The sequence below is a fragment of the Leptodactylus fuscus genome, chromosome 2 (genome assembly GCF_031893055.1).
Source record: "Leptodactylus fuscus isolate aLepFus1 chromosome 2, aLepFus1.hap2, whole genome shotgun sequence".
Taxonomy (NCBI): domain Eukaryota; kingdom Metazoa; phylum Chordata; class Amphibia; order Anura; family Leptodactylidae; genus Leptodactylus; species Leptodactylus fuscus.
This window is the reverse complement of record NC_134266.1, coordinates 139,974,541-139,991,187: the sequence shown is the minus strand read 5'-3', so window position 1 is coordinate 139,991,187 and position 16,647 is coordinate 139,974,541. Positions and strand designations below refer to the sequence as shown.

General features: G+C 42.4%; 1 protein-coding gene across 1 annotated transcript in view; it reads right to left on the bottom strand.

The window, feature by feature from the left end:
• The window catches only part of BRIP1 (BRCA1 interacting DNA helicase 1), a 199,848-nt gene that overhangs the window by 108,206 nt on the left and 74,995 nt on the right, over positions 1–16,647 (bottom strand). The window contains exons 11-13 of the mRNA XM_075263115.1: positions 14,894–15,059; positions 12,384–12,524; positions 9,794–9,955 (exon numbers count right to left, since the gene is read on the bottom strand). Coding sequence (XP_075119216.1) covers positions 9,794–9,955; positions 12,384–12,524; positions 14,894–15,059 — 469 coding nt within the window. The remainder of the gene's footprint in view (positions 1–9,793; positions 9,956–12,383; positions 12,525–14,893; positions 15,060–16,647) is intronic.

Below are 16,647 nucleotides of genomic sequence, written 5' to 3'. Positions count from 1 at the left end.
TAAAATAAGCTATATACTCCATCTCTTCAGTTACTTCAATTCACAATTATAAAGTTAAATAATGTTATATTTACTACCCAGTGTGAACAGGCGCTAACTTTTCAACAATCTTTGCCTAAATCAATAGCGCGGGTAAGTGTAATACATATCTTAGGCTAAACCACTGACTCCAACTCCTCTGTTTTTCCACTGCCAGACTACGATTCCTTCATAAATGGCTCGGTCAAAACCTGTGAAGTTCCTCTAAGTCAGGCACAAGCCTAGGGACGCCGGATCCGAGTTGAATACATTGCGAGATGATTATATCCACTAGCCGCTACGTTCCGGCTAGTGGACATATAGGCGCGATGTGATGGCGTCACATCATCACATCGCGCCTACAGGTCTATTAGTGAAACTGCAGAGCGCGGCGGGGGAGCGTTGGATGGTGAGTATAAGTGTTTTTTTGTGTGTTAAAGAGGACCTTTCACCATTTTGCCCACAGGCAGTTCTATATACTGCCGGAAAGCTGACAGTGCGCTGAGTTCAGCACACTGTCGGCTTTCCCAATGTGGGCCCAGTGTGAAGAGCTTACGGTCCCGGTACCGTAGCTCTTCTATGGTCAGAAGGGCATTTCTGACAGTCAGTCAGAGACGTCCTTCTTCACAGCACAGCCAATAGCGCTGTGCTGTGAGAGCCGGGAGGAACGCCCCCTCCCTCCCTGATAATGCTCGTCTATGGACGATTGGCTGTGCTGTGAAGAAGGACGCCCTTCTGACCATAGAAGAGCTACGGTACCGGACCGTAAGCTCTTCACACTGGGCCCACATCAGGAAAGCCGACAGTGCACTGAACTCAGCGCACTGTCAGCTTTCCGGCAGTATATAGAACTGCCTGTGGGCAAAATGGTGAAAGGTCCTCTTTAAACATTGAGGTGGAATGAAGGGGCTCATGACACTGGGGGCAGATGAAGGAGGGGACGGCATGACACTGGGGCAGAAATGGAGGGACATGAATCTGGGGGAAGAGATGGGGGGTCATGAATCTGGAAGCAGAGATGGGTGGACATGAATCTGGGGGCAGAGATGGAGGGGACATGAATCTGGGGCAGAGATGGGGGGACATGAATCTGGGGGCAGAGATGGGGGGACATGAATCTGGGGGCAGAGATGGGGGGACATGAATCTGGGGGCAGAGATGGGGGGACATGAATCTGGGGGCAGATGAAGGGTGTATATGTAACTGGGGGAAAGATGGAGGGGGGACATATAGTTTACGGGTGACTGTAGGAGGATTATACAGTGTGGGGGCACATGAAAAATGAATGGGCGGAGTCAACATAAAAGTGGGTGGAGCTAAATTTGCCACGGTGCGGCCCGCCGACTGGCTGGGATCTTGCTCTGCGGCCCACATGCTGAGTTGAGTTTGAGAACCCTGCTCTAAGTCATTAAAAAAGCCATTGATTGCATTCCTATGAAAGTAAATAAGTAACAAGCTATACATCTAAATAATTATACAATACTAAAAATTGGATAATGTAAATTAAAAATTATCTTGTTTTGGAGCTGGCTTAACTTTTTCTGCTTAAAATTGGTCCCAACTCCACAGCCCTGCATGGAAACCTACAAGAGGGGACAAGGGAGATAAAAAAAACACGACAAGCATACATTTTTTAAAAAAATACAGCTCTTCCAGAAATATAAAACATACACCAGAACCAGACACAAGTGGTGTTTTAAATAATACCAAAGTACCCACTGTATATCCTTTAAGAACCAAAGTAAATGGGTGTTGCTGGACACTTCCACTTTCCTACTCAGTGAACTTGTAAAAATTTGTTAGCGCCCTCTAGTAGCAGCTGTCTACAGAAATGTATGGCTATAGGGAAATACAGCCCTAAAGCAGGAGATTTGTATTTTACAATTGTTCACTAATTCTGTTCAATATATCTCAATATATAACTAAAATATAATAAATAATATTATATATAATAAAATTAAAATATAATCATTTTATTTATGAAGATGGAATTAATTGGTAACTTTTTTATCCATCCGTCTTTGAAAGTCATGCTCTGTTTTCTTTCCTATGAAATAAGCAATCAACAACTGTCAGATATGTTTAACTGTTTATTCCTATAACCCAGTAGTGTGCGCCACCTTCTCACAATTTCCCCCCTTCCACCATCTGCACCGGACTGCCTTATGTCATCTCCCACAAAACACAATGATCCAGATCTGCATAAAAGATTTTACCACCAAATCATACAAATGAATTGGCATAAATTCTACATATACTCAGCCCATGAAAAGCCCCCTCCCATGTTCCCTCCTAACCATTCTCAACTCCCTGATCTTTTACTCCTACTCCCAATCAATTTCTTCATTTCAGATAATGTCTGTAATACAAAACGTTTCCTCAAAGTCATCTGAATAGCAGTTTAACATAAATTACAATAAAATTCAGGTTTAACTGCATGTACAAAGTTGCAAGTCAACGTTTAATTCTTCTGCCAAATACAATTCCCGGTCCGGCACCTGCTGCTGTGACCAAGCTCCAGTTCTAGTGTCCCAAAACAGGATTGTAAATGCAGCACGTTGACCACAAGAAAAGTACAGACTACACTGCAGCTGCCATCTGAATACTGTGCTGTGACTGTAACAAACCATGCAGCTGTGTGTCCATCACATGGCCATTTAAAGATGTATGTAGCTACTCGGATAATTCCATTATATTTTTTCATGCCGAGGCCCATTCACATTTACATTTATACCATTCCACATTTTGGTGTTTTGTCCAAATAATATGTCTTCACGAACTTACACATCGACCTTTGTGACGGAATACTGAATTTCAATATAAATGTTAAAGGGATTCTACCATTAAAAAACTTTTTTTTCTAGGTAACACGTCGGAATAGCCTTTAAAAAGGCTTATTCGTCTGCTACCTTTGGAAGTGATCTCCGCCGTGCCGTTCGTTCGAAATACCGGTTTGTACCGGTATGCTAATTAGTTCTCTCGCAGCAATGGGGGGCGTCCCCCAGCGCAGGAGATGCGATGGGGGCGTCCCGATTGCTGCTCGAAAACAGACTCCAGCGCCACCTCTATCTTCTTCTGCATCCTCCCCTTCCTTCTACGGCTTGACATCGGACGCCTGCGCAGTATGCTCTGTTCGGCGAACTTCGTCAAACGTACTGCGCATGCCCGCGGCCATAGTGCCGACACTGCAAGTTCGCCGAACAGAGCGTACTGCGCAGGCGTCCGACGTCAAGCCAAAGAAGGAAGGGGAGGATGCAGAAGAAGATAGAGGAGGTACCCCTGCAATACGTTCACAAGGTGCGGATAGTTTGCTGTGGTAGCTGGGGGCCTGACAGTCACTTTCACGCAAAAAAAAAAAAAAAAAGGCATAATACACTGCATTATAGGAAATATTTATGCAGGGTATTTTATAAGGGATCAAAGGATCATATGGTCAAAGAAAGAGAAAAAAAAATCTCTCACAACAATGAATTGGTGAAAAAAATACAAATAAAAAGATTGCACATAGTTGGTATCACGCAACCATAAAGACTAATACTATAAAATTAACACATAATCCCCCACACAGCGAACACTATAAAAATGAAGAAAAAAAAAATGACACAATATCTGCTCTTGGTCCATCTTTCCAAAATCTGGAATAAAAAGCAATCAGAAAAGCAACTTATGTGCCACAAAATAGTGCCAAGGAAAAGTACAAGTTGTCCTGCTAAAAAAAAAAAAAAAAAAAAATCAAAACCTTAGAAAGCTATGTCAACAGAAGAACAAAAATTCTATGGGTCATGGACAACAGCAACATAAAAACAAAGCTTTATTATTTACTAGCATCTGCTATCTGGGTTGGCGGTGGCGTGGAACCGCGTACAGGTGTTGTATTGTTGGCGGAGAAGATGCACCGTGGGCCAAGGCGGACCCCCTTTGCTTCTGCGTTGCTCTTTCCCCCTCCCCCCTTGCATTTATCGTGGCCCCCGGACCACCCTCCCTCCTCACGTGACCCCTCCCCCATCCCGTGGCGGCCCCAGAACCCTCCTCTGGGCCCTCCTCCTGCGACCTACCCTACATCCTTGCCCCTGCGCTTCCATGGAAAGCCTAATGCCCTGCCCTCTGTGCCCCGCAGGCCCGGGCACCCTCCTTGTCCCCCCCCCCAAACGTTGTCCTGCACAGCAGCCTTCTGTGCACATCCTAGGCCCCCAAATGGTTTGCCCGTTGGCCCAGCACTCCCAAATTTTACAGTCCTGTGGCGTTGGCCAGGCCCCCAAATTATCGTGCCAGAATCAGTGCCAACGTCCTCCGTGTGAATGCTCCCTTAAGTGGTTCAACTAAATTTAGTAATTATTGCATATTGACATATGTTCAATAACAAAACTTACAATATTTCAAAGCCTCTCCAAAGATAGGCAATGCTCCAAAGTAATGAGCCTCTGATATGAAATATTAATAGCTATTGTTAGTAATTTGCTTGGCACAGTTCATCCGATTTCTCGATTTCCAAATATGAAAGTATATTTATTACATGTAGAGAGAAATCTATAAAGCACATAAGCAGAGAGGTTTTTAACTTCAGTTATAATTATTCATCATTAAAACTATTAATTATTATTAATATATTCTTCTACATCAATATAATTACTCATTATTATAACGATATACGATGTGAAGAGGAAAGTTAGAATATGACTAAAAAGAAAATACTCATTTTATGGTCTATGATGTCATCTGGTGGCCGCTCTAGGGAATTACATGAGACAACATAAAGCATTCACAATTTTTAACCATAAAAATCTATGCCAATAAATGCATCATAAATCATGATTGTATCCTCTTAATGTTGCCAAATCATGGGTGCTAAGCATGCAGTTCTAATATCTACAAATCTTACACAATTTTCTTATGGTCATTAGTAACATACATTCATAAGGTAAACTGTATTTGTGAATTTTATATAAGCGAGTGTATAAGTGATCATCTTCATTCACTGCCGGTTGAGCTTGAGAAAAAAAAACAAACAAGCTGTACACATTCTCATACATAAGTTCTCATGTTCTAGATATTGAAGACATTATGCTATCGAAAGCAATGATGCTACTGTGGGGGGGGGGGGGGGGTGTTGAAACTTCTGGCACGTGAACATGCATCTAGTTAGAGCTCCGTGACTGAACCAACTACAGAACTTATTATCCTGCACAAATTGATCCACTATCGGTATCGGACTGTGGGAAGCAATCCATGATACCATCCACTGGACAATGACAAAAACTCACCAATCCACAACCTTGGAAAAACAAAGCATTTGCCCGAGCAGATGCCCAACATGGCGCCAGCGTGTCTTCCTCAACTAGCTTAGAGTCCTTTTCTTCAACTGTTGATAGTGAGGAACCAGAACTTCCCTGAGAAAAAATTCTGATAAACTTACTCATTGCCATTCATGAATCTAGTTTGTTTGTTTAACCTCAAAGATCAACGAAATTCAGATAGATGTGAGCTTGCCGCAGCAGGACATGCAGAATTTCCAAGACTGGATGTCCAAATTGGAGGAAGACACAGCTCCGGTCTCTGCCCTTATACCTGATTTGAAGAAGGCAACTTCACTATGGGCGCAACCCTGAGACTTAGAAAATCGAATACACCAAAATTCTCAAGAGAGAATTTAAGAGAGACTCAAGAGTACAGACTTTGCTCGTTTATTCAACATTGGCTCAAAGCTTCCTCTGCCACTATGACCTTATTAAGCTTCTTTTCAGTAGAAACAGCGTACAAACTCCTAGCAAAACCATCACCTCTGGGGGGCACCACTGAAGCCATTTTTAGCAAGACTTCAGAATTACAATGACAATATCACTATACTTTGTGCAACATTTCAAAATGTTACGATAATCATGTTCATTGACTTCTCAGCTAACCTGCAGAAAACGAGAGCCTCGTTTGTTAGGATCAAGAAAAGACTAAAAGTTTTACAGATCGCCTATTCTATGATGTTTCCAGCGTGTCTATGAATTAACCGTGATGACCGCACGCACTTCTTCAAATCTCCGGCTGAAGCAGATATATGGCTGATTTCCCCGGGCCACAGATCACCTTGCCATTGCCACTGAACCTGGTCATTGTTGCTGCTCTTTGATTTTATACACTGATGGACTATAATGTTGCAGATACCATCTCAATCAAGATGGCGGAGTATTACCTTAATAGTTACGCTGAGACTATATTTGCCCAGATCCACGTTTTATAGTGTTAAGTTGCACTTTACAGCCAACTGGTGAGATACGCACCTATACTGTGATATGTTTCTTCTCTCTACTACTACTATCATCTTACTTGTATAGATTAAGCTCCTTAGCTAATGTTTTCTTACTTTATTCCAAGATGGAGGTATTGTATTGATTCTTTTGAGATAAGTATACTATACTGACCATTAAGTACATTATCTAGACTATTCACTGTCCCACCATAGAAGGGATAGTATTAACAGTTGCTGTCTGGGCTGTAGTCTGTGTACTGCTACTTCTTCTGCACAGACTAAACCGGTTTACATATATTGCTACAAAATATCACAAAACACCATTCATTTACCTCGAGGCCCTTCAGACCACACTCCTATAATTAAAGACTGCTGAGCATTCCCATCCCTTCTGGCTAGCTTTGATTGTATATCACTCACAATGGGCAACATCTTTCTCATTCATCTTATTGGGATGCTCTTAAGGTGTACCTGAAGGGCTGCTCAAGGTACACCTTAATCCTCTATAACTCACCTGAAGAGACAATTTGTTCGTGCAGAACATGATTTGGTGACTGCTTGCACAGTTACTGACGCAAACTATTTCAAGAGGCCATTGACGATCACAAACGGATCTGGATACAGAGTACTAGAAACCAACACTTATTTAAAAGAGAAGGACTTTCTTTAACTCACAAAAATACTATAAGCAGGGGAATCAGTCCAGCAACCACCTATTCTTAGGATTCGGTCTACCACAGTCGGAGTGACTTCATCCAATGAAGACTTCTTGCAAGCCTTCTCACTTCCCATATAGTAGCTACCCAAGAAGACTCTATGGCTTACAATTCCATCAATTAACCGCTTCACGGGTGGAAATGCTTGAGGCTCCTATTACACTTCCTAAACTATCTGAGGCTCTGCCCTCTATAGCGAAAGGCAAAGCTTCAGGTCCAGGCGGACTGCCATTAGAGATGATTATACAATATCAAGACCAACTACTGCCATCCTTGTTACGGACATTTCAGGCCTCATTTTATGAAGATACAATTATAGTCCTGTTGAAAGTGGGCAAAGACCCTTTGGAATGTGGATCCTACAGGCTTATTTCCTTGTTAAACACAGACCATAAAGTCCTGACAAAAGTCCTTGCTACTTGACTGACTGCAGTTATGACTGATATTATACATCCTGATAAGTCTTGATTTATACCTGGAGGCAGTACTTCTGATAACCTGAGATGTACTAAAGTAAACACACAGATTGGCACAGCTCAACCAGAAGATTGGGTCCTGGCATCCCTAAATGCTGCTAAAGCTTTAGATTGAGTGGAACAGCCATATCTTCTCCAGACCATGCAGAACTTTGGCTTTGGTCCTAATTTCCTGAAGTGGATATCTATCCTTTACCATTGTCCTAGTGCCTATGTTTCCCGAAATGGTCCCCAATCGACTCAGTTTTCCCTAGCCAGTGGTACCCACCAGGGTTGCCCACTCTCACAACTCGTTTGCCTTTGCAGTGGAACCACTGGCTATAAGGCTTCAAGCAGATCCCATCTCCCGTGGAATACAACACGCTACTGCTTAAGACTGTGTAGGACTGTATGTGGATGACCTGATGCTACACAGTCCAGTCACATTAATGTGAGCACCTGTCAAAATCCAGAATAACCACCTTTTGCAGAGCGGACTGCTAAGAGACGTGGAGGAAGAGAGGGGATGTTGTGATGTTCACTGGGATGTTGAGCCATGCCAACTCCAGTGCCGTGGCCAGCTGCGCTACGTTAAGCATCCATGGCGCGAAAAACCTGATCAAAGTGGTCCCACAGACTCTCGATTGGGTTTAAGTGCAGGGAATTTGCTAGCCAAGGGAGTACGGTAAACTCATCTTGGTACTCCTTGAATCACGCACGTACACTGCGAGCTTTATGACACGTCGCATTGTCCTGCTGATAGATGCCATCATCCTAAAGAAAAACAATTTGCATATAGGGGTGAACATGGTCTGCAAGGATAGATGCATACTTGTGTTGATCCATCGTGCCTTCCACAATGATGAGTGCACCCAGATGGCTGATGACACGTGCCTTCTGCGATTGGTTATTTAACGTTGATGTCAAAAGTAGGCGGTGGTCACATTAATGCGATACTCAAACCACAAGCTGCCACATGCTATTGAATTAATAGAGGTCTTTGGATCCCTCTTTAGCCTAAAAATTAACCAAGACCAATAATGCCTGATGTACCTCTCCTGACTGACAGTTGCCAGAGGGAACCACTGTCCTGGGCCACGCAGCTGTTACACAAGTTAAATACCTTGGAATCATCATCACGAAGAACCCATTGGATATGTTGGCTGCAAATGTCTTCTCACTGATAAAGCATGTGCAATCCAAAACAAAGATCTGGGCAAAAGTACCACGGTGTTTCGCTGGGCGCATGAACCTCCCGAAAATGGTAATTCGCCTGAAATGTCTTTATATCTTCCAACGCATATTCTCTCTTATTTTTATTTTATTTTTCCAAACCTAGAATTCTATTCTAATATGGGGTAATTCATCTGAGGAAGCTTCAACTTCCGAAAGAGATGGTGGGAATGTCCTTTCCGAACCTATATTTATATACCTGGCAAGTCAATTTTCAATATCTCGCCTGGAGGAACCAGTCTCACTGAAATTATGCTTGCTTCCCATTATCAGAGTAGTGCAAAACGTTTGGGCAGCAGCAAAACAAATAAGTTATTATTCCCAAATTCCACTGGAAACCCCATTATGGCAGAATAAAGTCCTGGATCAATTATACCAACTATCTGATATCAACTTCTAAAGGCTAAAGGGATTCAGGTTCTGCAAGACATACATTCTAAGGGAGTTTTCCTTTCTTTTGAACAACTAAAATCCAAGTTTGATATTCCACATCAAGAAATATCTCCTGTTAAGACACACACTACAGTCTCAAATGTCTAACCTCCAACTACTGATGCCGAACTGCTTATTGGAGTGATTCAAGGCCCCAGGAGTCTGATCTCTACTTTGTATTCTCATTTTCTCACTACCAAGTTGGCTACTGAACCTCTTCCTGGCCTGAATAAATGGAAGTCCCTGATTCCTATTCTAGATGATGACTACATTTCTGATCTGCAGGAGTCCCATTTATATGTCTCAACAGCATTCAACAATACAGAGTTTAAATGGTCCAATGACCTCAAAATAGATTACTAATTGTGCCAACACGTTTATTGTGCCAACATGTTTATTTTACTTAATGCAGTACTAATTGTTACGTTATAGGTAACCATATTTTTTACCCTTGCATATTTAACTCTCTTTGAGCTTGCACAGCTGACTTATCTCTGCACTTATTGCATTTATGTCATATTATTGTATCTAATGCTGCTGCATATATATTTCATACTTAGTACATGTCATTCAAGCATTGTTTGTGTTATTTGACATTCTGTAATAAAACAAATTAAAAAAAAGAAAAAAGAAAAAAAAAGCAAATAAAACTAAGTGGTAGCAGATATCCCATTGTATACAGACATGTAAGCTAATTTTACCTTATAGGAAGGCAGGAAACAAAGTACTCCATGGCTCACAGTCTGGCACACTGATAGTAAAAGGGCACCTATCTCATCTTGAAAATCGAAAGTTTCTGTATGCTGAAATGTTGCGCAAAGTTTACGACCTTTTGGACCAGCACCAACTGTACCAACCCATACCTGTAATATAAGCATATCAAAGTTATCACAGGAACTAATATGTCATATATTTTATATATATATATATATATATATATATATATATATATATACATACACACACACACACACACACACACACACACACACACTCATAAAACATGCAATTTTTTCCTCATTTTTATAATGTAAGGTGCTGCCTAAAAATATTATTTAAGAAGACCACCTAGTGCGTTTCAATGCCCCCATAGATTTCTGTCAGGGCATCTCATCAGAGGTAGGATAAGGACTAGAAAATTAGCTATCAGTTTCTCATTATATAGTCTGTCTATAGCTATTTCTATGGAGTGAATGACTTTTCAGCTTCTCATTCTAACCCCCCACTCCCCGGCGACATAAATATGCCGCCGTGTGTAGGAGCCGAAGGTTTGGTCTACTTAAGGCTATAGAACCGCCCCAACCCTTCAGCGCTAGATGAGCGGTGATTGGCCAGCGTCAGCCAATATAAATATGGCGCATTTTCAGACTGTCTGTTCAAGTATATGCAAATCTGTCTCCCAAGATGCACTGTCTCCCTGTTTACATCTTGGGAGACAGATTTGCATATTCTTCCCATGTTCCCTTGCAGTGGAGCAACTATGGCTGTATAAGGGTGCATGCACACTGAGTAACGCCGGGCGTGTATGAGAGCCGTACACGCCGGAATTACAGCAGACTGCCGAACACTTCCCATTCACTTCAATGGGAGCGCTCGTAACAGCGGCGTTTTCGAGCGCTCTGATTGAAGTGAATGGGAAGTGTTCGGCAGCCCTGCTGTAACGCCGGCGTGTACGGCTCTCATACACGCCCGGCGTTACGTAGTGTGCATGCACCCTAAGTCTCCACACACCTGAGAAGGTGGTCTCTCCCTAAGGATAGACGTTATCCCCACAATCAAGTATACCATGTCAAACTATAAGGGTCTGATCAGGGTCTGCTTGGAAAATGGGGAACCAGGATTCCCCATTCTGGTGAGTAAAAGACCCTGCCTTACCTAAAATCAGTCTAGCATTTAATCACTGGATAGATAATGATAAATGCATCTGGCCAAAACAACCCTTTGACCCCTATTTTTATGTTGCTGAGCCTGACATACTATGATGCATACCCTGCTTAGCATGAATTTTACTTGTCTAAAATGTGTCTTATATTTTCAAAAGTAAGATAATTTTTTTATATACATCATGTGTGAAGAGTATAACATGGTTACCACTGGGATTACAGTAGCAGTTAAAAATGACTAGTGCCTGTACACTGGCAATACCTCCAACTTCACTATTTCTATTGCTCCCTGAGGAAGACAAATGACCAACATCGACCCCTCTCCCCATTTTAGAGGCTCTGTATAAGCACTAAGATGCCTCTACATACTATCTCTCTTATCCACAACCTTTTATATGCGGCCGCTGATTCACCCTTGTCTGCATTTGTAGCAAGATGGGAAATGGAGGTCGGGAGGTACCTTCCCTCCTGACGTCTGGCTCACTGCCTTTAGCTCCCGTAGTAAGTTTTCCAACTCCGATAAGGCCCAGGAAACTAATTACAAGATCCTTTCTAGGTGATACAAAGTCCCCTTGTCCTTCATAGTATTTTTCCAACAGTATCTGCCCAGTGTTGGCGTTGCTCTTAAGAACAGGCCATAATTCTACACATTTGGTGGAACTGTCCTAGTCTCCACCCATTTTGGCATGATGTTAAGGATTATTAGGGAAGTCACTGGAGTGGCATTGGAGGATGACCCAACGCATTCATAAACTGGTTAGCTTTATGCTGATCGTGGCCCGGTCCGTTGTTGGAAGTCTACCTCCCCCCGTCCATGTTAAATTAGCTTCAGGAGATCCTGCATATCAAGGTGATAGAGGACCTGGTCGCAGCTCTCCGGCAGGATGACAGTATCCACCTGAAAGTGCGGCAGTTGGGGAATATCTTTTACTATTCTCCTGCCTTCCAGATTTTGTTTTCTGCTCCCTCACCTGAAGCCCCTTCTCCACCTCCGTGACCTTATCCTTTCTTCTCTTTTATGCTTAACATTACAATTCTATTGTTTTACTGTGTTACCTATGCAGTAAGTAAAGCCCTGTTGCGACAGGTGCAATTCTTCAACCCCCACCCCCAGTTTCTTCTGTATTTTAATGCAGTTTCCCACCCTCCTCTCATTCTTGTCAACCACACCACCTCACCCCAACTGTTTGCCCTGGAAATGGATTGTTTCTTTCCTCTTGATTGATTGTGTTATATTCTCTTTTTTGTTGTAAAACCAAATAAAACTTTTTTTTGATGGTAAAAACGACTAGTTCAAAAAAGGATGTTAGGGCAAAATAAAGCTATTATCCACAACAGAGATTGTTGCTTTCTTTGTGAAAATAGTTTTGCATTAATACAATACAAAGTATACAAAGGAATAACTCACCTGGGATTTTTGGATAACATGATTGGCCTCTAGCTGGATAGAAAACTTAACACCTAGTTCAGAGGAGAATGAAGACATTGGTGACAAGGTGCCTGACGTTAGGACAATGCAGCGAGCATTGCCACTTAGTTCAGAAAATGCCTGTAAGAAAGAATTAAAACCAATAAACACAAGAACCCAAGAGAAGAAAGTCACACACACGACATATTACTGAAAGGTCATTTATATATAAGAAAAAAAGAAAAAAAACGCACACATAACAAAGACTTAAAGGGGTTGTCCCATCACAAGGATCCTATCTATACTGCTTGTTAATGTGGATGTAAGACTTTTCCTAAATACACTGCTTCAGCAAAACTGCTTTGTTTGTCCACTATCTTACTTTATTCAATTCATTATTGACATAGCCCTTGACTTATCTGCTCAAAAGTCAAGTGATGTATCTGCCTGCTCTCAGGGGGGAGGGGCTAAGTGCAGGGAGCGAGCCTGTGTATCTAGCTAATCCTGTGTCTACACTACATGACCTAGGTCCCTGCTCTCAGATAGGGGAGAGGAGCTGCTTTCATTTCTTCTCCCAGTTATCAGGCTAGCTAATTCAATTGTGTTCATTATGGCAGAGACAGGCAGTCTCTAAGTAACACAGAATGGAGTTGCTGCTGCCTGTACTTCATAGTCCAATATGGGTGAACGGAGCTACACGCTAATTTGGGGGTGGAGCTAAATGGCAGGTTGCATGTGAAACCCCGCCCACCAAATGATGCAAGAAACCAGGAAGAAAGAAGATTTTACAGCAGTGAAGACTGGTGAGTATGCGACGTGGGAATACCCCTTTAAGGTGCCTGTATTCTTGTTTTTCGAATAGTACCTAGATAAAAATTCAGTAAAACAAATGACATAACATGTCATAATAAAATTTAAAGTGTGTATTAAATCAATGCCTGCATATTAAATTCTCCTTCCCAAGACTACTAGGCAATATATTAGCCCATGATCTAAGGGTATGTTCACACAGCATAAAATGGATTCTGCGTGTGAACATGCCGTGCAGCTAGCCGCGACAAGATGCCGATGCAGTGCACCAACATCCCCTGGCGGCATTCCAAATGAATGGGCCTTATCAGGAGGGAGTCTCGAATCCATGGCAAGATAGGGCAATCTCACTTCTTTTTACCACTACTAGCTAGCGGAAAAAAGAAGCGAGCGTCTCCCATTGAAGTCAATGGGAGCTGTTTTGGCAGGCGAATTTTGAGGCAGATTCCGCGTGAACTAGCCCTAAGTGTACCCATTATGTGATCACAAACAACAAAACTTTCAGCATGTCATAGCAGCATGACAGAAGTTTTAAACAGTGGGGCTCCAGGAGTTCAGACCTCAATGACTCTTGAAGTGGAAAAAGCAACCGATGCTGTGCCCCTGAAGCATTTTTATTGAATTTTGAAAATGCTATGTGCAGACCCTTATAAAACCTTTTATGGATTCATAAACCAGAAGGCAATGAGAGCAGCTTCATTTTAACATTGGCAGTTGGGGGTTCAGCATCATGAACCCCTCTAATCAAAATTTCTGACATGTCATTATGACATTTCAAAAGGTTAAATAACATTTTAGCTACGATTTAATTTTCTTATGGGTCACGCTGCTGGAAAATGGAACACTTAGGCCTCATGCACACAAACTTATTTTTATCCGCAATTGTGGATAAAAGTACATATCGATATATTTCATAGGGTCCATAAACAAAGGCATAGTTTTTGCAAGATGAGTGTCTGGTCTGAAATGAAGACCCACAAAGTATGGAGCAGGTCTTATACCTGTCTGTAATTGCGGCTCTGTCCATTCATTTGAATGTATGGGTCATTGATTCCAATTCTGGTCTCATCCATGCCATTTTCACTGATATTTAGTCTGCACAGCCGTATGTAATGTGCATGAGGCCTAACTGACACGTTTCTTCACAGATTACATCTGATAGCTAGGGGATCCTAGCAGGGGGATGCTTATTAGCAAGAGAGGCTTTTAACAAATAGAAACAGCAGAGAATCCCTTTAAGGGCTAGTTCACACGTGAACTGCCCGCGCAGGTTTTGACATCGAGAAAGACGTGGCGAGCCGCGTCTCTCTCTGGTCAAAACCCGCCTGCCGCGACCATTGCGGTCGCGGCTTTCCCCTCCGCAGTCGGCTCAAATGAATGAGCCGACATAGGAGGGTGCTGCCGGGGGCGGAAGCCGCGCGGCTTCCGCCTGAAGATAGGGCAGGTCGCTTCTTTTCTCCGCTAGCAGCAGCCCGCCGCTAGCGGAGAAAAGAAGCCTGGCGGTCTACATAGACCACCATTGTAAAGGGGCGGATTTTGAAGCGAAATCCGCTGTCAAAATCCGCCCCTTTGCCCACGTGTGAACTAGCCCCTTACAATACACATTGCACTTTTACCTGCACACGTTGCCACCCCATTAAACAACTAAACACACATACATACAGAAAGCAGAGTAAGTCGCTAAATGGAAAGTTATTTACCACCGCTGGGTTCAAGCACCAAAAATTCAGTGTGTAAACAAGTGTTCTTTGACGAACACTTCTTCGGTTTTTTGGTCTTGCAAAAAATCCATTTTCGTCTGCTATATCTTGTTTGTTGGACCAGGTGTACGACTGCTGCAAGGCAATCCTGTAATCATCTGCAAATCTAAACAAAATGTGCGTCTAATGTCATAAACTGGTAAAATGGCACAAACAGTAAAATTTCTTTAACCACATTTTCAAGTTATAGCCATGTCCCAAATTGCAAATTGTGTCGACCGACATGTATTTTGAATTTCTTTCTCTCAGAACAGAACGAGCTTTAATATTCAGTAACAAAAGTGGTGTATTATAATAAAAATAAATAAATAAATAGAAGACAGACAGACAAAATAAGGTTAAAATGTTTTTCCTATAGTTACGCACACGGTAATGCCACATTCACACTTGCGCCGCTGTCTACCCACCGTGATTCTGCCTAAATCCCAGGAAAAACAGCTTGGGGACGGCTTGCTGGCAGTTAGTTTAAAAACGCATTCATTTCAAGTTGGATGTGCAGGACTTTGTGTCCATGAAAAAAAACAAAAAAAAAACAGTTTCACGGCAGAGAGGCCACATACGGACACCGGCAGTATGCCCAGTATACACCACCGAAGACATAATATGCCATAAATGGCATACAACTATTCCACACATATGGCTGCTATGTTATACCTGGGCACACAGCAGGGCTCAAAAGGGAAAGAGGAGGCATGCGGTAGGGGGATAGGCTGTGTGGAGGTGCATCAGAGTAAATTAAAGAACAAGGGATGCATGATATATGCAAAAACTATTTTTATACAGAGCCCTGGTTTGTCAGGACATGTATTACATTGGTATATAGTGTTCTTCTTTATTTCCCTCTTTGAGCAGACTCGGCGCCTCTTTTGACTCTTTTCTTTCTTGGCGATTTGGGGAACTTTGTAAAGTTTTATTCCAATCTTTGGATTAAAAAAAAAAAAATTATAATAATAAGGCCGGGTTCACATGATGTCTTTTGGCACGTAATGTAGGTTTTGCAGGCCGTATACGCTCCCATTGTTTTCAATGGGAGCCGGTACCGTATATGCGGCGCTATTTTGTGGCCGTGATTTTGCGGAGCGTATACGGCCTGCAAAAGATCCCGAGGCATCTACGTGGCACATTACGAGCCAAAAGACATTGTGTGAATGCACCCTAATAGCGCAGATTTGTCACCTCAACTTAGTTTCCACCACCAAGTTGTGAGGATTTCAGTTTAGCCACCAGAAGATGAGTATAGAAGGCCAAGATGATACCCACTGGACCCTGACAGGTAAATACACCTATCAGAGGGTATTCTGACATTATATCTTACACCTGCAGAAGTTGGTTGTGTATTGCATGTCTCAATTGAAGATCTATAAAAAAAGAAGTGGGGGCAGTTGATAAATGTCCTGTAGTTGGGAGTAGGACCTAAGAGCACCATCATAGTATAAATCATCTAAGGTGAGTACATTATGTGACACCCAGAATGTCATTTTTCCATGGACTGCATGTGGACTTAAGATTTCACCATAGGTGAACCATGGTGCGTGGTAATGTGAATTCTCCTTGGCAGCCTTCCACACATGCACCGCTACTTTATGAAGCAGTAAAAGATGGTGTGGGAATATGGTAGACCTCTCCAACACCAGCCATAATGTTTTAATGTCTAGGTAGATGTGCCATATGGCTAAAAGTGTATGGATCCTCTT